Source organism: Mytilus californianus, unplaced genomic scaffold (genome assembly GCF_021869535.1).
Source record: "Mytilus californianus isolate M0D057914Y unplaced genomic scaffold, xbMytCali1.0.p SCAF_9, whole genome shotgun sequence".
Taxonomy (NCBI): Eukaryota; Metazoa; Mollusca; class Bivalvia; order Mytilida; family Mytilidae; genus Mytilus; species Mytilus californianus.
The window spans coordinates 53839053-53860057 of record NW_026262745.1 but is presented as its reverse complement, the minus strand read 5'-3'; the positions used below and the strand labels follow the sequence as shown (position 1 = coordinate 53860057).

Sequence of the window (21005 nt, the reverse complement as noted above, 5' to 3'; positions counted from 1 at the left end):
TTGTGAGGGGCTTAAAGAAAAAGAGATTTTTACTTATCCATTAAATAAACTTTGATCTATTTGTATATTCTATTGTTACGTATACAATCATAACTTCTGTGTAACATTCTTTTATTATACCTGAGGACATTATATCAGGTCCATAATAGATATTAGTTTGCACATTCAAAAAGATCCTCAATCATACCTCGACTTTTACTGGATTATTTTTAAATTTATCGAAAGTGGGTGTTGTACATAAAAATAAATGGAATGCAGAAAAAAAAAATTATACTTTTGATCCTGGTAGCAATTGTGAATTGATATTATCCATAAATATATTACTGCCCTAAGGGAGCCTCTAAAGTTGTCATTAACTATATGAGGTAAGGTGCCATGTTCAGCCAGGTATGATGTTGATGTTTGGTCAAAGTTGTATTCATTCATCAATTTAGTCCTCTAATTAAGACTGTAAGTCTCCTACAAGTTTACTTTCGTCATGAAGTCCATCCTTGTTGAGAGAGAGAAATTAAATAATCGTAAACAGTAAACAGTGATTGATTAAATTGCACTTATGGTGAATTGTTGTGGATAACTGTGTTTTCGTTGGAAGTATGTCCGGTATAGGGAGGGATTGACAATGGAATTTCCTGTTTATTTGCTGGATGGGGATAATTATTTGGATCGAAGGAATTTACCGTTGAATACAGTTGTTCCCAAAGGTCACGATGGATGGAGGTCAGTATATCAGATAAACGTGAATTGTTATATAAATATTATTTGTCCCACATATGGTAATACAAACAAAATTGACATTTTACATATGTTTGCTAAATATATTTTGTTTTTACAAAACAAACTTTCTTTTGTTGGTAAATGAATAACAATTTTACATTCTACGATCAGCTGTTGTTTGACAAAATATTTAGCTTTGATTTGCCAAATATTGTTGTATATTTCTAAAGTATACGTGAAAATTTTGTATTTAAAAACAACATTTGGATCAGAATTGTTTTGCGTACTAAGCACTAGTCTATATACATATGTATATACCGGTAATAACAAATATTTCAAATTAACAACATAGGGGGGGGTATAAAGTTATTAATCAATTATAAACATCATACAATACAACTTAAGTATACAGTACTCTGTCTGTTTCCCCAAAAACTAAATTCTATTGCATTTAACTTTCTTATCTTTATAAAAGCTGTCATAAGTCCATTATCATTTATGTTATGTCCAACCAAGAAATAATGTTACCATATTCTGTTTGTCTGTCTGTCTGTCAGCTTTTAAGTTGTGTTCAGTTATATTTGTCAGAATTCTAATGTGGTATCTTAATGATATTTCACCCATATTATTCAACACCAGTCAGTTTTGGATCTTTGACTATGTTCTTTCTTGACATTCATTAAGTTTTGTATTGAGGTTGATATAACTGCTACCAATTTTGATCAAACCATTTATACCATGAGAACATAGTTGAGAGATACCAGTTTTATTATATTGTTATTAGAAATGGATTTTCATGCTTTGCAGGCAGATATTCTAGTGTTTTATTTTCTAAAGTGTCTCTCATAATTTGAACTGTGAGTAGTAAATGCTGTATGTGATTATTAATTTGCTTCAGATAAGGTTTTCTGAGTGTTATACATGACATGGCTGTCCAATACTTGTTTCAGGAACTTGTGTAAGAACTTCCCAGAAAGGTGATAAAGTTCAAAGTTGACACATTTATGTGTTGTACATCTTGTCAAAAACTTATACTTTTGTGTATTACTTTCCCCAGAAGCTAGATATGTTGAATGAAATTATATAAAAAATACTGTTAAACATGACATATGTGACAGGTTAAAATCCAGGTTAAATTTACTGGTGTTTTTCAAAGTTTCCAAAGCAACAAACAAAAAATGGACTTCCAAGATTTTAAAGATAGCTCTGGTCCTATGAATTGTAAATATAATCAATTTGTTTTTTTTGACTAAAGATGCTCAAAACATATGTTTTTTTATTACACATTTGAGGAACAACCCAATCGAAAAAATGTTTTATTGTTCTAAAACAGGAAATAATATTTTCATTTTATCAAAACCAAATTCACTGTAGATCATATGATTTACAATTACAAATAGTAAACATGTAATTATCAAAACCATGACTTTTAGAATCAATAAGGAAAATTATACTTATGAGTATGACAATAAAAATGTAACTGTTTCAAGATTAAGATTACCTGGATTAAAAACAAACAATAAAATACCAGTCCAGTTCAGTGAGGATTTGTCAAGTGTCAGAGAGTTAGGTGGTAATCAGCAGTAATCCTAAACCACTCAAAAGTCATTGAATTTCAATGGTCACAAATTTAACACTTGATTAACTGATTAAATGGAATTTTAATCTTGATTTAATTTGGTGGAAACTCAAGTCAGCTAAATTTTGAAGACTTAATAGTGTATGAGATAGTTTACTCATGCTTAATGAAGGATGATTTATTCATTATAATGTTCAAGATTGGAAAAGTCAAAAGATTTTATAGTTGATGATTGAACTGCATTCTCAATTTGCATCAGTGCTGTGATTGCATTGCAATGTTTACAGACAGCTGCTGTCTTGTACATGAATTCTAAATTGGGGTATTCCATATGCATGCAAGTTATTTTGACAAGTTGGAAACAATTACCTATCTGTCTACAAAATGTTCAGAAACTTAATGGCTTGAAAAATAAATGCATATTTTTGGCATGGAAATGTGTGTTGCAAATTAGCGCAGAAGGCCAGAAGGTTAACTTATAGATCAGTTCTGTCAGGTGCAGAAGACAAAAACAGATGAAAGGATATTTATGTTAAAACGGAGAAAAAGGAAATAGCATCTTCACAAGATAAGTATCCTGTTAACCTCATCTTCAGAACCATCCTGGCTTTGATAGCTTTATGCCCAATTGTTCTCAGTCTGCTGGAGAAGCATAACTTACAAGCAAGGATTGAGTCAAACATTTGCAGTGTGTGAACTTTAGCTAGGTCAAAGAATGATACTAAGGCAAGCGTGATAGGTTGAAAGTGGTGGCTTATAGAGGGCTCTTCAGCTGCTTATGTGAAATTTGTTGACATGAGTGCACATATCCTGTAAGGATCTATCTTTAGCTACAATTGTTTAAGATGGTGAACATCTGAAACTTTATTGTGGTCAGTTTGTCCTGTCTAGAAGAGTGCAGAAGCCAGGCCTTGTCTCTCCTTTAATGATTTCTGCGTGTGTTTTAATAGGACCACATACTTTTAATTTATGAATGACAATTACGTTGTGAGAAAGACTGCATTCACAAAGACAGATTTTCAGTACAGGAGAAAAACAGTACTTCAGTTGATTATCTGATTGGTATCACGGGGGAATATAATATTGCTAAATATGGATTTAATGTCTTTTGTTCCACATAACGGGATAAGATCGAGGTATGTGATATGGCATGGTAATATAACATGTTTTATAGCATCTTAATTTAAAGATATAGAAGGTTTCTGTGGTGCATGGTACCCATCCTTTTTTACTTGATTGTGACATCATCTAATGCAATTATAGTAGATTTTTTTCTTGTAATGAGTAAATGAAGGGACCACAGGCCTTAAGCACCACAGTTCTGCTAACCCTTCAAAAGCACTGGAGTTCAAACCCAGTTTTCGGTCATAGGATCATGCTACTGTATCTAGTTTCTTTATAGAACAGTTTTGTTGACTGTATTTTGTCATTTTCTTGTGTTTATTTTTGGCCATGAAGTTGCTTGTTTTTATTTGGACTTTGTGGTTTTTGATTGTCCCCTTCATGTATCTTCTTCCTCTAATAAGCTGTGACTTGGCCTTGATAATGCCGGTCTGTACCCTCTAAACAACATTCCTAGAGCAGCCCTCTATAGACATGGCCTTGATATTGACTGTCTTACCCTCTAAACAACAGTCCTAGATCAGCCCCTGTCTAGAATATTTGACTTGTGACCATATAAGACCCTGATATGCTTTGTGTGATTTGTTAGGTGTAAACGTAAGATATGATTGATATAAGGACGTGTTTCGGCAAATAAGACAGTTTTCATATTATACATTGATGACTTTTAGTATGGTTATTACAATACAACTAGGTTTTTGGGCTCATTTTTAAAATCTCTGAAATCTAGAGGATAAAAGTGACATCTCATTACAGTATTGTGAACAATACACAAGGAAAATGATATAATTCTAAACTATTTACCTTGTATTTGTATTGTATACAATATATTATCATAAAATAAATTGTGTTGATGGAATTTATGAGATAAATAGGTAATGGGACAAGGGAATAGATCTGGAGGGCAAATACTGTCAATATTTCTACATCTCAGCTTTAAAAACCACACACAAAGTGACCATGTATGTAATGGCCAGTGGAAAAGAAAAATTAACCAATTCCTGTTCTGAATATGTTCTTAAGTATCATTGTATCAAGTCAAAATTTTTTTTCTGTGTCTGTCTTTCGGAAGTAGTTGAATGACAGTGGCTGATGGGGTCAGCTGTTGTACTGTCCAGTATTGTTAGTAATTCCTGTTACCTTTTTTATGTATTATCCAATTCCGAGGTCAGATACTTATTGCTGGCTTTGAGAGGTTCCCCTTTTTAGTTATGGTTGAACCTGTGATAATTCTGCTACTTCTAACATGTTATATCATTGAACTTGTCAGGATTAGGTAGGTTTTGGATTACGACAATAAGATCTATTTGGTCAGGATTATTGAGCCACTATTTTTATCTAGGAGACCAAAGCTTGAAGTGTGGGTATAAGTCTCCATACTCCAATCTCTTTCATTTGACATCAAGAAACCATTGTTCAGGACTGCTTATAACCCTTGGCAAAGCTATCTTGATTGAGCAGGTTACCTTAGCTTTGACAAATTAATTTCATCATTTGACTCCATCTTGTTTCCCTAGGCCACAGTAACAATTATTGATGAACATAAATGTAGCATTAAATATGGTGCCAGGATTTTTTTTTTATGGAAATATGATATTTTAATCAATATTAAATTGGATAAATTACCTTGATTTCTCAGGTAAATTCTGTCATCAGCAGCTGACAGAAATATTTCAGGAATTTTGAAATCATTGATTATCAATAATGGTAAATTAGGGGGAAAAAGAGGGTTTTAGAATGACATCTTTTCCTTGGAATTATATCATTTGAGTTGGTCTTTGTTGTTGTAAAGGGATTCTAGACTGTTATTTTTCTTTTTCAATGACGTGCACTATTGTGCAATTTGTTTTCTGAAATTATTATATAGGCTTGAATAAATGCTTAAATTGTCTTAAACTTCAGTTTTAGCGATGAAGGACAGCTTGTAATATATTTATATGACCTTTAATTTGTGTTATATTGACAGATCCTAAAGTCTATAATATATAATAATTTGATATGCATAGTCAATTACGGAAACAGATAATAAGGTCCGGGTACACAGTTATCGTCCTTTGATTTTCGTTGTCCACAAATATAGTCCCTAGTGTGGACAGTGTGTTACTTGTCGATTTTTTTTATACCCCTTCCGAATTTATTTCTCCATGTTTTATGACTCAAATAGTAAGTAGGGGGGTGAAATGACACTGTAAAAAAATTTGGGTCATGAATTTTAAAGTAAAGTAGTGATTTGGTCCAGCTGAAAAATGTTAAAAATTAGCACTTCGGAGGCTGTCAAAAGATTTGAAGACCCCCTTAGCATGAAATTGTCCATATTTTGAGTTAGAGCCGATGAAGTTTTCTATAATTTTGATATAATTTGTCCCAAAAGTAGTACAACACACTGTAAAAATATTATTGAGAAAGCGCAGGTGGGATTTTTTTAATTTTCATTTATTGTCTAAAAGAAATGCACTACGAAATAACTGTGTACTCGGACCTAAGAGGTGAAATCTGGAAATATAGAATCTGTACTTTGGCAACTTCCCTGAATGATTTGATGGTGTCAATTTATCAAATAGCATAAAACTAAAGGATTTAAACTTTTATTTGATAGAATTTCTGCAAAAATGACCAATTTTGGCATTTTATGGTCAAAATAAGCATTTCATAGCTTTTTCAATTTTGATGCATAAGTGGCATTCTGACTTTCTATCTGACAGGTTTTTATGTGTCAATATTTGTGTTTCTATGCTTCAATCCAGTTGTATTACTCATTTGTGAACTCTGAATCTACAGAAAAGAAGATTATCTCAGACAATATGTGCAAAATGTGTTGTATATATGGTCCTCGTCTAACGCCCTGTTTGGATCAAGTTAAATGTGAGGAGCTTGGAACATAAAAGTTGAAGTCCATTATAAAGACCTCACTAAATTTGTATAAAAAGCACTTAACAATGTCTTTTGTGCCTGTTTTATGTCACATAATATCTTTCTTTTCTTCTGTAGGATAGCAAGTGGTTCAAATATAAGCCTGTTGAGACTAAAATTGCATGCATGTTTTTCACTAAAAAGTGAAAAATCTTTGTATCAGACCATACTGTCTGCAAAAAAAGTTGAATGCAAGAGTCTTTTTGTGCTCAGATTTATTGTATCATGTCACCTGAGTATAGAAATGATAGAAAAGACACAAAATTTTATTTCATATAGCTTCAATATGCATTTTTAAATGTAAATATGTGATACGGCCTAAATTGACCCTAAATTATTTTCAGTCTTACTTGGCCTAAGACCCTTTTAAACTAATGTGATATGTTATTTGTAAGTTTTCTTTCCATTTAAAGTACATTAAATACATATGTAAGGATTATTTATAACCAAAAAGCTTTACAAATTTAAAATTGCTGGAAAATATTACATCTTCATGTAAGGCCCCCCTTCATTGGAAAACCTCCATTTTTAGCCACAGGCTCATATAAATTTGACTTTTTAATAATTATAATAAGTCTGATAAATCAAATGAGTACTCTATTGCTTTTAATACATAATATATTATATATTAAGACATTTCAAAAGTATTTTTTTGCAATATTTTAATTTTTTAAGCCCCAAATGTTGATAGTTGAAAATTTTCAATTTTAACGTCTAAATTTAACACTCAAAGTTGAATATAGAATTAGTCATATTGTCTATAATATATATCCTATTGCCATGAAACTTTGTACGCAGTCTTATAATTTAATAAGCTTTGGTCATACCAAGTTTCATTAAGATTGGTCAACTTTTTCTACCCTATTAGGTCCGGGTACACAGTTATCGTCCTTTGATTTTCGTTGTCCACAAATATAGTCCCTAGTGTGGACAGTGTGTTACTTGTCGATTTTTTTTATACCCCTTCCGAATTTATTTCTCCATGTTTTATGACTCAAATAGTAAGTAGGGGGGTGAAATGACACTGTAAAAAAATTTGGGTCATGAATTTTAAAGTAAAGTAGTGATTTGGTCCAGCTGAAAAATGTTAAAAATTAGCACTTCGGAGGCTGTCAAAAGATTTGAAGACCCCCTTAGCATGAAATTGTCCATATTTTGAGTTAGAGCCGATGAAGTTTTCTATAATTTTGATATAATTTGTCCCAAAAGTAGTACAACACACTGTAAAAATATTATTGAGAAAGCGCAGGTGGGATTTTTTTAATTTTCATTTATTGTCTAAAAGAAATGCACTACGAAATAACTGTGTACTCGGACCATAAATGGTAATTTGTTGTCAGTGACTGGTCAGTGACTGGTCATCAGAAGTATAACCTGGTTCACATAAATTGGAATGAAACATTTGTGGTCAGTAGAGAAGTTAAGGAGGAAATCAACAAGGTGACAGTTTTACCTGAGGACAGGTGACACATCAAAGATCATCTGGTGATAAAACAAAATTTACAGATACAGAAGTGAAAAATTATTATATTTAAAGTCATAAAATGAATAAAGATTACAAGATTTTTGTTCAAGTATGTTATATTTAATGGTGTTAGTAATGAAAACATGAGTGCTTTGTTAAATTTATTGTTTTGGCATGCTTTCTGGATCCTGTTCATTTTGAAATTATAAAATATAAATTTGTGGAAGATGATGTTTAGTACAAATGGTTTAGACATTAATAATGTTTATGATTCAGATACAAAATAATATGCAACTGTTTCATGATTACAGCATTCTGCTCCCCCCCCCTTCCCCCCCAAAAAAAAACAAACACTCAAAATACAGAAGATAAAGTTGGGCATTTCTCAATCTTGGTTAAATAAGAAATCCATCATTTTTATGCTTATTTTATATTTTGGACAATGTCATAGATATGTCAACAATTACATGTACATGTATTCTTAACAGTACATGTATTGCACAGTGATCAATTTCTTGACAAATTGACAGTTTGTAAACAATGGGAGTGATATATGGACATGTGAAAAAAAAATTGTACCATTTTGTGGAGGTGGGACTAAGTATGCATGATTACTAATTTCCTTTTTATTTCTTCTTGGAAACCCTTGAAGTTGATAGAAAAGTTAGCTTTTATTAAAATCTATGATGAGTAAGTTCAGTAAGTACAAACAAAAAAGATGATGGGGACTCTATTAAGGAGGGCTTTATGTGGGAATGTCTGGTGTGTTACATTTTGTCATTGAGATAAAATTTTTGAAGTCCATGAGGAGAGGAGCACAGTTACTTCCTATAGGAGTACCAAAGCCAAGAAAATTAATCTCCAACTTTTGCTTGTGGATTTACTTATAAACCCCCAAGGTATGAGTGATGTGCAGTTCATCCAAATATATAGAAACTATAAATAGTATCTTCTATCATTCTTGACATGTCTGAAAAAAAAATAGACCACCTTTAAACTACCTTTAGACCAATGAAAATCAATGTGGATTTTCACTGAATGCTTGATGTTTATTTCTAGATTGATTTTCTTTGATGTTAGGTAAATATGTTTTTGATAATCATATCATTTTCTTTTAGGTCATATAAAATCAGAAATAAACATGGTTCGTTATGACATCACTTGTACAAGGATGATTGAAAGTTACCTTTTTTTCCACTGTTTGTTGTTTAAACCAGTGCAATGGAAAGAAGGCTGCTTAACCGCCATATTCTGTATGTGCCTAAATTTCCCAAGTCAGGACCCTGTTATTCAGTGTTTGTTTTTTGTTTTTTGTTTTGTACATAAATCATAGGCTGTTAGTTTTCTTGTTTGAATTATTTTTATATTTGGCATGTCTGAGGATCTTTTATAGCTTTAACTATGCAGTATGACTTTTGCTCATTGTTATAGGCCTTTACGGTGACCTATTGTTGATATTTTTTACCTCATTATGGTCTCTGATGGAGCGATGTCTGATTGTCAATCATACCACATCTTCTTATTTTCATATTATTATTGAAATTGGTCAATCTTGAACTTCTTCCTTTATGGCAATGCAAAAATTTATGATTAATAAGTCATTTATTTATGGTTTTAATTTTTCTGTCCTCTTGCCAGATACTAATGGACTTTTAAAATAAATCTCTGAAAAGCATTCTTGATCTACTACTATATGCCACATTTTTGAGGTTGAACCAAATATTGGATACATTTTGAAATTTTCTTATAATGTTTACCTTGACCTAACTGATTGATAATTGAGAATTATTAAAATAAAACAGAGGTTAAATATTTACATGATGATTAATATAAGAATACACTATATATCTACCTGAGTCATGATAATGAATATTTAATGATTTTTACCTATATTGATTAGTTTAAACATTATGTTTTGTTTGAATGGGGAATAATGTAGTGAAATTAACGATTTTTGAAATTGATATATTTTGAATTGTGGTCTGGCAAATTTGTATCTATATTTGAATGGTATTTTTGGATCTTATTGTCCATTGCTTTTCAATGAATATGAATAATTTTGACGTCTGATATGATGAAGGATATACCAATTCCAGTATTTTCTGTTGGGAGGTATGTTTTAATGACAAAAATTTATTCAGTAGGAAGCCAATTCGATGTCTGATGTTTTGTCACAAATCTTTAGGGCAAATGTAATGCAGTGGATAATTATGAATGAAAGAAGTACTCCTACTACTGCTATTTTGGCTGTATAAATGTTAATTAAGTTAAATATTTTGATTTTAAATGTTGTAAAAAATATTTTAGAAAAAAACAATTTAAGGACACTTTTAATTGCTAATTAACTTGTGTAAAATAATCAGTTTTCAGTTTTAAACTGGAAAAAAATTGAAGGTAATCAGTTGATCTTTTTTATTTTCCTATAATTTCAATTGGGATGTATAAAATTATTTTTGTCCCCATCATCTTATGAGATGTCTGAGGTTGTATTGGATAAAAAAAAGAATTGACTGGCAACTCAGTCTTATTCAAACCAATAAAAAGCACCATACATTGTCTGTATAGGGATTATGTTTCTGCCTTGTAACATAGACACATATTAGATATCAGGAATTCTCCATGAGGAAATTTATCATACTGTTATATCCCAGAGCAGTCATGATGTAGATTTTTCTGTTTTGCACTCGCTGACATTTTCAAAGTGTTTTTTTTTTTTTGCCTTGTTGCTGTGCCTAGGTTTTAACTGACCATAGGTTTAATATTTGGTTCCTCGGATTAAGGTTGGAACAACTTTACGCTCCTGAAAAGCTTGGTCATGGTGTAACTGGGTACAACTTTGACATAAGTTCTTAGTTTTGATTGAGATCATTGGGACGTTTAGGTACAATATTAAGCTGCTGGGATGTAAAGGTACAATATTAAGCTGCTGGGACGTAAAGGTACAATAGTAAGCTGCTGGAGTGTTTTATTTACAAATATTGCTAAAAGGTCTTTACCCTAGAGATCTTCACGTTGCTTACGTCTGCAGGTTTATATTTTGAAATAATGTAGGTGCAAACTTTTTAAATCCTCGGATCACGAAAAACAAAAAAGTAACTAAGTGCAAAAAACAAAAGTAAATCTATATATTGGTCTGTGATATAATAGTACTTTGATTATAGAGAATTCCTTAAGTGTGGGCAGTCAAATAAACTCTTTATAATCCTCTCAATTAGACCAATATAATTACCTTCTATTCATTTATAATAACTTCAAAGGAACATAATAACCTTACTACCTATTGTTGTAATTTAAGTTCTAATGTATACAATAAATATTATTAAACAACTTTTTGAGATGTCTCTGGTTAAGAAGATGACACATGTATGAGAACTTGGGCCCTGTCCAAAAGTGTTGATATCAGTGATCTGGTTCTTAAACAAGGGACATTTAAAAGATATTTGTACCATGAGGTGGATTGTAGTTTGTCGTCTTATGAAATATAGCTATACCACAGTTAGAATTACAAACTTGTGTTTGATATGATGATTTAATTGATATAAGATTTGGAATAGTTGAAATTGTTTTGATTTAATTATTTACATGATGTTGGACATGGCTTATCAAAGGACTTATCATTTGGGGTAAGTTAAATTTTCATAACTTGGAAAAAATGAAAAATGTCTTTTTCAGGGATTAATTAAAACTTCATTGAAGGTCTTATTGTGGTGACCTATAGTTGCTATCTTCTCCATCAATTGGTCTCTGGTGGAAATTTTAAAAGTTGTTTCATTTGCAATCATACTGTAACTATATCCTGTAATTTTATGTTCATCCCTGCGTTTCTTCAGTTATTTTTATGATTCTCATAATGGGACCATGGAGGCTATGAAATAGCCTAGAAAATTGTTCTATAGACTGTGATCAATAAATTTTACCTCAGTGCATTTAGGTCTCCTGTCTGACATTTACAAACATTGCTTGATGTATTTATTTAAACCTGCAGTTTGTTATGAAGTTTTAACTTTGATCATTCAATTGTGGTTCATCTATATTTTACATATTTTTCTCATTGGGAATTAACTTTGCAAGGTTTTGTTTTTTCTTTGTTTTTTTTAATTTACAATATCAAGTATTCAAGTTTTATTAGCTAAAAAAAGGGGGGAAAACTCTATATATATATATATAATGTGTAAATATTAACTGTTCTTCATATTATACAGAGCTAGGAATGGGTTGACTAATGTTGACTGGTCTTAGAATTTCGAGCAAATGTAAACATAAAGTTTTTGATCTTTTGGTTGTAGAATTCACACCATAAAAAATAAAAAAGAATAAACCTGTAGTGCTATAATCTTTATTGGATAAGTACAAGTATGAAGAACTTTTGCATCAAGACTTGCAGAAGACATGCTCATTATTAACCTTGGTATTTTTTTTAATATATTTATACATGTTTGTGAGAGAAGAAATACCTGTTGTTTGTCAACATGGGAATGTTTATCAAGTCTTTGAAGGTAGCTATATACATGTAGCCTTTAGGGTACAAAGTTGGAATACACAAAAAGTACAAAATACTTGTACGTACTTACAAGTTCCTTGATTTTATATCCTTAATAAAAAGAAATATTAAGTAGTAATTTTTCTTAATAATACATTCAGTTGCTTCATATATTATCTTCAGTTTCTTATCCGATCTTCCTGCTTTAAGGAAATTAGCTTAATTTTCGTACTACGTTACTACAGGAAATATGTCTACACAATAAAAATTAACCAGTTATTTTGTTTGATAAAAAGATGTTATCTATAAAAGAGGAATTTCGTAGGAAGAACATCATCAGTTATCAGCCCTTTTAGTCTTGATATTGACTAGAGTTTTGAAAGGAATGGCAAATAGTACCAGGTTGTCCTTTCTCACTGTCTTATAAGCAATTTAAATAAACACTGTTTTGTAAGTTGGTGAGTACTGGTGGGTGAGTTCATAACTAGCAAAAAAACCATGAGCTTGCTTATAAGAATTGCTTGCATGTTGCATCTAACCTGACAGTTAAACATATTATATATGGCCTGTTTATGCAAATTTGTTCGTTAAAAATTTATGGCCTTAAGGTTGTCAAGATGTTTGAACATGACAAAAATTTATATTCACTAGAAGGTTTTAAATAGATAATCTATCAAAATTCCAAAGCCTAATTACTTGTATTAATGTTGAAATCCAAACCCTCTAGCCACTTTATGGCTTTTTAATACACAAATCCATATTTAAAATCTGAAAATTCACCTTAAAAATTCAGAAGGACTTTGATTTAATGTTTAAATGTGCATAAATCTACGCTTTGGCATATTTAAAAACAAAAGAAAGAAAGAAATTCAAGAAATATATGTTTAAAATTAAAAAAATAACAAGAAAGATAGAATTTTTTCATCCAATTTAAAATGAATAAAAAAAAGGATGATTTCTTATTGAAAAAAATATGATTTTTATTTGTCAAAATTAGCTAAATTAATCGTTAAAGTTTAATCTTGTAAAAGGTATTACATAACATAAAGGTTTGTCACATAATAAGGTGTTAAAATTAGAGGTCTAAATATAGAAAGTTATTTGTGAGTTATAATTATAACTTAGAAATGTAAAAAGGTAAGATAATTTAAACAGTTTATATCAGGTGTCATATTTATTTTAAGATTTATCTTTGAAGTTCCAAAGAGTGATATAAACACAGACAAAAACAGATCCAAACAATAGCAATCTTTTGCCATGGGGGTTTTTACATTCCATTCTGGATTTTTGATTTTACAAATTAATCTTTCCTGTGACCTTTGACTGACCTGAAGAAACTTAAGCCACTGGGTCTGGCCTTATAATCCTCATGCCTTATTGAATTTGGAATATGCAGAAATAAAAATAAATGTGCTGGAGTGAATGATTGATTAGATTAAAAGATGATTTTTGAAGTGGCTGGAAAAACTACATGCATGTCAATTTCAAAAGATGAATGGACATAGTCTTTTTAGTCTGAAGTGAAATGGACATTAAAGATTTTTTGTGTTATGTGAAGAATGCAAAATATGATTTCTGCAGATGCATAATTTTAACTTCTATGATTTTCTGCTCATTTGCTGTCCAATTTTTTTCTGACCAGTGATTGATACCATTCCAGTATATTGTAATAGTAAACTCTATTTGGACCAATCTCACCAGTCCATTGAAGCTGTAGTATAATAAGGATACAGAATTACAAGTTGGATTTAACTTAAGGGGAGATAACTCAGATTATTAACACCTTTGACCACTATCTAATCATCAGCATTCATGATCAGTACTGAAACAAAAGTGTGACTCACTATATTAAACATTATTTATCAATTTCCCAGGAGCATTACAGATACTAATGACCACAATTTATATAAAATTGGTTGACAGACAAGTCAATATTTATTGAAGGAAAATATATTGTCTGAGCTAGGAATCAGAATTTTGTGGTCAGGATTCTAAAAATACAGTGAGTATTAGGGGTAGGGAATTTTTGTGGTTAGAGTAAATGGTGTCGCAAGATTAAGATTTGTTTATGAAAGGATTAGGTTAACTAGGTAACAATTTATCAGGTATTTTAGGGGGAGGGCATTATAGTTTTATCTCCTTAAGTAAAAATACCACAAATATTTAAAATTTGCATTTTTTAGCGAATTTCTTCTTTTTTCTTTTTAAAGATCTGAATTTAAACTTTTAGTATGCAAAATATTTTAAAATTTGTACTTGAGATGACTTTCTTAAAATCGTCTCGTTTCACAACAAGCAGTTGAAAATATGTGCACTTGAATCTACTTTCAACGCAACTATGTGTATTAGATGAGTTAAAAACAAAAAACTAATCATTAAAAGTTTTTACAGGTAAAAAATGTGAAATAAAGGACATAAATAAAAACAAATGAGAAGGAATTCTTAGACAATGAAATCACAATGATATATTTGGTATTGTCTTCGTATGTGTCAGATTTAATGTCTAGTTAATAGTGTGAAGTAGTTCATTATCTCTTACTTTTGTGGCTTGTTAATGAGAGGTTTCTGAGTTTGATATGTTGGATCGTAAATGAATAGAAATATATCTTGGTTAACTTTTATATAGTCGTGATACTCTTACAGGATGACATGTGACATTCTGTGGGATTCTGACTTTTTTATTATGATTCTAGATTTGAAATTTATGATACATGCATCAGATAACAGTAATCACCCCCAAAAAAGTATATATTTTGCTTGAAGAAATGAAGAGTTTTGAAATCTTTTGAAGACGATCATAAAATCTGACTTTACTTGTTGTACATAAGTATATGTTATTTGCTGTAGCGCAACAGCAAATCTAGAGTGAATTTTAGTGTAGACTTCCTCTCTTCTATTAACAGTTAGTCCATGACATGAAACCGGAAAGAAAATGGTATTTGAAATTTAATCCATTGTTAAGTATCCTTCACTTTAAGTAGGATTTGACTTGAATTTGACTTAAACTTTGGAAACTCAGATGAGTTCGTGTTGATGATATTGAAATATTAAGTTTGATTTTTTGTTATGATGTTAAAAATATACTAACTTGGAACTTGAATAGCACATATTTTATGCCTTCTACAACTTTTAAGGCTATTTTTCATTATTTATTTTAAATGTTCTATAACAATTATTTAGGTAATAGAAAAATTTAATTTTGGATGTGAGTGAACTTGTCATTTATATTAATTTTTTTTACTTACCAAAACAAAAATTATGTAATATTTGTGACATATAATGTTGACCTTGTTTGGTGAAAATTGTCAATTTGATTGACTGTGTATTATAACCGAAAAACCTAAAACTTTCCATTTTGTGATTTGAAAAAAGCATGATTGGAACTTTTATAAAAATGGTTGAATTTCATATTGGAAGAAAGGAAAAAGTAGATAAAACTCTCATTGATTTGAGAACAATATGACTCAGCATTGCTCAAATAAGGAGAAATTATCAGGAAAATTTAATCTGTTGAGGATGCAAACATTGAGTCATCTCAGACAGCTAAAATTGCTAATTTAACACTTGTTGGATTTTCTATTAGAAACGAATCTGATAAAGAGCTGTGAATGTAACAGATTGAGTCATTTATTAGCCTTTTAGCATGAATTTATGTGCTGTAAGAAATATTAAGATGTCAACTTATCCTTAGATTAGTTTGTGGAATAATATTACATTTATTGTTCATCATATTCAGGAATATGACGGTTGTTTTCCATTTGTTAGATGTGTTTGAGCTTTTTATTTTGCCATTTTATAAAGGACTTTCCGTTTAGAATTTCCCTTGGAGTTCGGTATTTTTGTTATTTTACTTTTCATTAATATATTAGGCAATTTGTGAGAAATTGCCTTCATTTGTCTTGAAAACTGTTGAGGTCATATTTTAACTTTAAATTAAAAAAGTTAAATGTTCAACAGAATTGTGGAGGTTGAATTTATATTTGAACTATGTTTTCTTTTAAACAGATATATTGAGGTTGTATATTGTTTTGAACTTTTTTTTATCTTTTCAGCCCTCGAATGGGTTCTTCAAACATTTACCAGAACTTGATGCCAGAACATCCTGGTTACAGAAAGCCACCTCCTCCTCCACCTCCATCAGAGGAAGAGAAACCTCCAGAATTACCACCAAGAAATTATCGTCCCAAAGACATTTCACAGTCAGACTCGCAACTTAGGCAACAACGGTATCTACCGCCACAGGAAGAATCTCATGAACAATATGCAGAACAATTACGCAAATTCTCTCGTAGATATTCAGAACAGTCATCAGCTTCAATGATGTATCTTTCCTCCAAAACTCAGACTCACATTACACAGTCTTTTCCAAAACCAGAGGTTAAGTCTTTAGAGGCAACGTCACCAATTACATCACATTCACCTCCGTCTTCAATCTCAGCGGAGACTACGAAAATGTCAACTTCCCAGTTTGTTCCACAACAGCAGCCATCTTATTCAGCAAGTTTTACGCAGCCGACATCGCAAACTAAAAATGTGTCGCCCTCGTCATCTCACCATCAAAGTCCATCATCGTCAAGTTTTGACATCAGTAATGAGAAATTAAATGACAGTCGACACCTTCAGCCAAGCCCAAGACAGAGTCCACCAATGTCAAGAAATAGACAGCCTAGTCCACAACAACATAGTCCTCCACCATCTGTGTTAAGACAGATCAGCTCACCAGACCCACCCCCTCCACCAACACCAATAAAGGAGGGTGTAGAATTTAACCAGGAGTTACCTCCCCCTCCTCCAGAAATATTAAACACTTTGGAGCAGAAGCCTGATGGGTAAGCCTTTAAATCTTTTATATTTCTGACTTGATAATTGAAAAATAGTGACAGTAATTATAAGTTGGTATGTGTGGTCATCCATCTGTAGATATTTGAATTAAGTGAAATGCAAATTTGTTGTATAAGATTCATACCAGTTTTTCGTGGATTGAGGGAAAATTGTATTTTTTCTTTGAACATCTAAATTCTTGATTTATCTTTACCCACAAAATCTGTGTTTATTGTTATCAAATGAATAATATTGAAACCATAGTAAATATTTATAATCATAGCCCAAATTCTATGTAATATTAACATCCATAAAAAATACAAATACGAATATCTTTTATTCCAAATAATAGCGCACATAAAATCAAATCAAATCAGTTTATTTCTTTAAAGGCATTTCAATTACAAACAAGAGAATAAGAAAAAAAGACAAACTTATGCACATTCATTATAGACTTATACATTCAGTAAACATTATATCATTTATATAACATGTACAAAGATAAATAATTTGTGAGAGGAGAGCTAGCTGGGTTCATAGAGTGTCATCGTCCAAATTAAAAAAAATAGACGTTTAGAATGGACAAATTGGGAATTTTTTTGGAAAATATCGTTGAAGAATATATTTCTTGTTAAATAGTTTATGCTTGTAATTTTGTAGTGTAAGGGAAGTAACTCAATCTTGAATAATAACAGATGTGATTTGTAATTAAACAAACCACCTCAGTCAATGTTTATACAAGATAAGGTTGTTTACGTATCTTACATTTTAAGCTATTTTTAGCTCTCTGACATTTGATTACAAAAGTTTTTAATTAATGCCTACTGTTTATTTTTGGAAAAATTGATAGTGAATAGATTTGTTCTATTATCCTCTTGAGAAAACAGATGCATCACCTAGTATTTTATTAAGATGTAGATTAAATATATTATATTTTAATTTACTTCTGCCTGCAACAAATTCTCACATTTACACACAAGAAAAAAAATTTTTGATTTTTATCTTTAAATGACTAGTAATAAGTTTTTAGTAACAATATTTGATAAATCTGTGAGAGTAAATTTGTGTAATTTATTTCTAGTTTTAAAGTCGGTAATTACATGTCCATGCATTGATTTTAAAGTCTATAATGTAGCAGTAATTGTCCATGATATGGGTGAAGGCCAGGTCACCTGATTACTTTGATAAGGGACTTAATTAACTAAGACACATAAGAGAATACACATCCCCCTTTTATCTACATAGTGAGATGTAATTAGGGGCAGATGGTTTATACAACACAACATAGCATATATAATTTACACCTGTTTTTGTGACATTCAGTTTTGAAATGATGCTATTCAAACTTTTGCAAAAAGTGAAATGATTAAAATTTAAAGATGGTTGGCAGATTCATGTCTTAAATGTCAGTCTCTGAAACAATGAGAACAAAGAGGATCTGCAGGATTGTAAGAATGGAAAATGTCTGATGGGGTTGTTGGCATTCACAACAGATGCTATTTTCTTTGGAATTGATGCACTTTGCTTCCCAAAAAAAATACAGAAAACACCAATATCCCAACAGGTGCTTGTATTCTATGAAATGGACATTGCCTGTCACTCTGGTAAAATGAAACTTACGTCTCAACAGGTGCTGGAATTATTATTTATGTTTCTATAAAATGGACATTGACTCTCAAGAGAGAAAATAAACACAAGATAAGGCTAGGAGAAAATTACTAAATCTTTTATAATGGTCAGAGTGTATGATAACATCAAAGAAATGTTTGACATAATGCATTGAGCCAATGTTCTGGTGAAGTTTTATATGACCTGGATTTACTGATACCAGAAATTTTACTAAGTTCATCTCATACCAGTTTAAAACATCTGGTTTTTACTGAGGAATTTGAGATTCTGTTTGAAGTTGCTTGAGTAACTTAGTACTGTGCTTGTTTATTATTTTTTTGGTAACTTTTCGGAATTTAGAAAAAGTGTCTTGTACTGAAAGATAGTGATAATTTTAGCATATTTTAAAGTTGAGATAAGAAGGTGTTAAATCTTTTGACTTAAATCTGGTGGTTACCTTATGACTAAGATGGTGAGCTGAATGCTTAGTACTGCAGATTCATGGTGATAAATGTTACGTCAACAGAATTTGGCATTAAAAGGTCATTTATGGAATCTTGAGCCATACAAATGTGAAGTTTATTGCTGGATTAAAGGTGACATGAGCTTCATCATTAGATTCGGATAAATCTGAACTCTGATCTTGATTTTATAGTTTGTATTAGTTTTTTGTTGAAATTCTCATTGTGGAAGACAGATAAATCGAATGACCTACATTATTTTATTATTCGTGGATCTGTCCGTTAGTACAACAAAATTTTCTTAAGTTTGGTAAAGGTGTTACAAATAACCCTACCAGATGTGACTCATTTTTAATAATAATCTTTGCTGGGGAAGTTTGATCAATGTAACATCAGGGTCTTTCAGGTAAACGGATTATTGTGCGTAAAACTGCATCAATAAAATATATCAAATTAATTCTATAACAGGTGAAGGAGTTGTATGAACAGTCTGTGGTTACGGAGGTGTAAAATTTTCTTTGTGATTGAGGTCCAGTAATGTAAACGACTGCAAATATGTAGTGTATTGGTCAAGACAAGATTTTAATGGAATTTTTACATATATTGGCCTGAGGGATTTAGATTTTGTCCTTGATAAGTAGATAGTGATTGGTCGACATGGATGACTGTATTATTGGGGTACAGTAATAATCAAATATCATCCCGCCAATTTGTAACTAGAACGAAGGTGAATTTAACAATTTTCGTGATAATTTCAATGTGAAAGAATTAGAAAGTAAATTAATTTGATTTCCAATGGATTATAACATGGATTGATATGTATTCTGTTCTTTAACCTGGCAATGGTGATGTATGCCAGGTATCAACGTTGGGGTTTAAAGTAAGTTGTTTTTAATGGCTGTCCAATCATAAGTTAGGATTGAAATAAAGTTTTATACATTTTGATAAGATTTTAGAATTTCAATGAATTTAGGTTCTTTTTGTGTTTCATGTTATTGTGTTCTAAGAAAATCTATGGAAAATTTTTGAACAGATTATGTGAACTGTAGAAAAAAAGGAGTTGCCTGCCTTTAATCATTTTTACTCTAATTTTAATAGGGTAAATAGAAAATAAGATATTATCTGAAGAAAGTAAAATAAAATGCAAGGGGGGATTTTTTTTGGGTAGAAAAGGATCAACTAAACTTTTAGGCGTTACAGTTGCACATTATCTTTAGGTTTAAAAATTATATATGCTGTGTATCACACATTTAAATAAAAAATAATTCCTACAGGCTATCAGACATTGGTTATTATAGAATGACACATTCCACATTGATTACTGTATATCATAGAACATCAAACGTGTTATTACATACATTATTGTGTTTTATAACCTATAGACATGTTTTTCTGAGTGGGAACATATGTATATAGTAAAAGATGCTCAGACAATCTTTAACTTAATTAATAAGAAACAAATAATAAGTGCCTACAAACTTCTACTGCACATTTACCCTAGTTCCTGTCCAATGAGAAACCTGCATGTATACATGCAGTATGTGTTTTCCCTGCCTTTTTTGACAATGATTTTACAGGGGACATTAAATGACAGAGAGAGAAAAAGTGGACATTGAAGAACAAATTTCGCTGATGAAAAATTAGAGAGACCACTGTAGATCTTTCCAATTAGAGGTGGACCCTTGGAGATTTTCAAATGTCATGAGATTTACACTTTCGTTTCATGCTGCTCAATAGTCTTTTGAATAACTACAGGTACACCATGTACACAATGTAATCAGATGTCAAATTAAGCAGGGAAAATATTTCCAATCAATGTGACTAATTCAGTTCTGATAAATATTT

The 21005-nt window shown here is 31.0% G+C and overlaps 1 protein-coding gene across 10 annotated transcripts in view; it reads left to right on the top strand.

Moving 5' to 3' along the window:
* The window catches only part of LOC127715534 (serine/arginine repetitive matrix protein 2-like), a 111974-nt gene that overhangs the window by 82896 nt on the left and 8073 nt on the right, over positions 1–21005 (top strand). For all 10 annotated transcript variants that reach the window (XM_052221614.1, XM_052221612.1, XM_052221611.1 and 7 more), the window contains one exon: positions 16323–17099. In XM_052221614.1, the coding sequence (XP_052077574.1) occupies positions 16323–17099 (777 nt within the window). The remainder of the gene's footprint in view (positions 1–16322; positions 17100–21005) is intronic.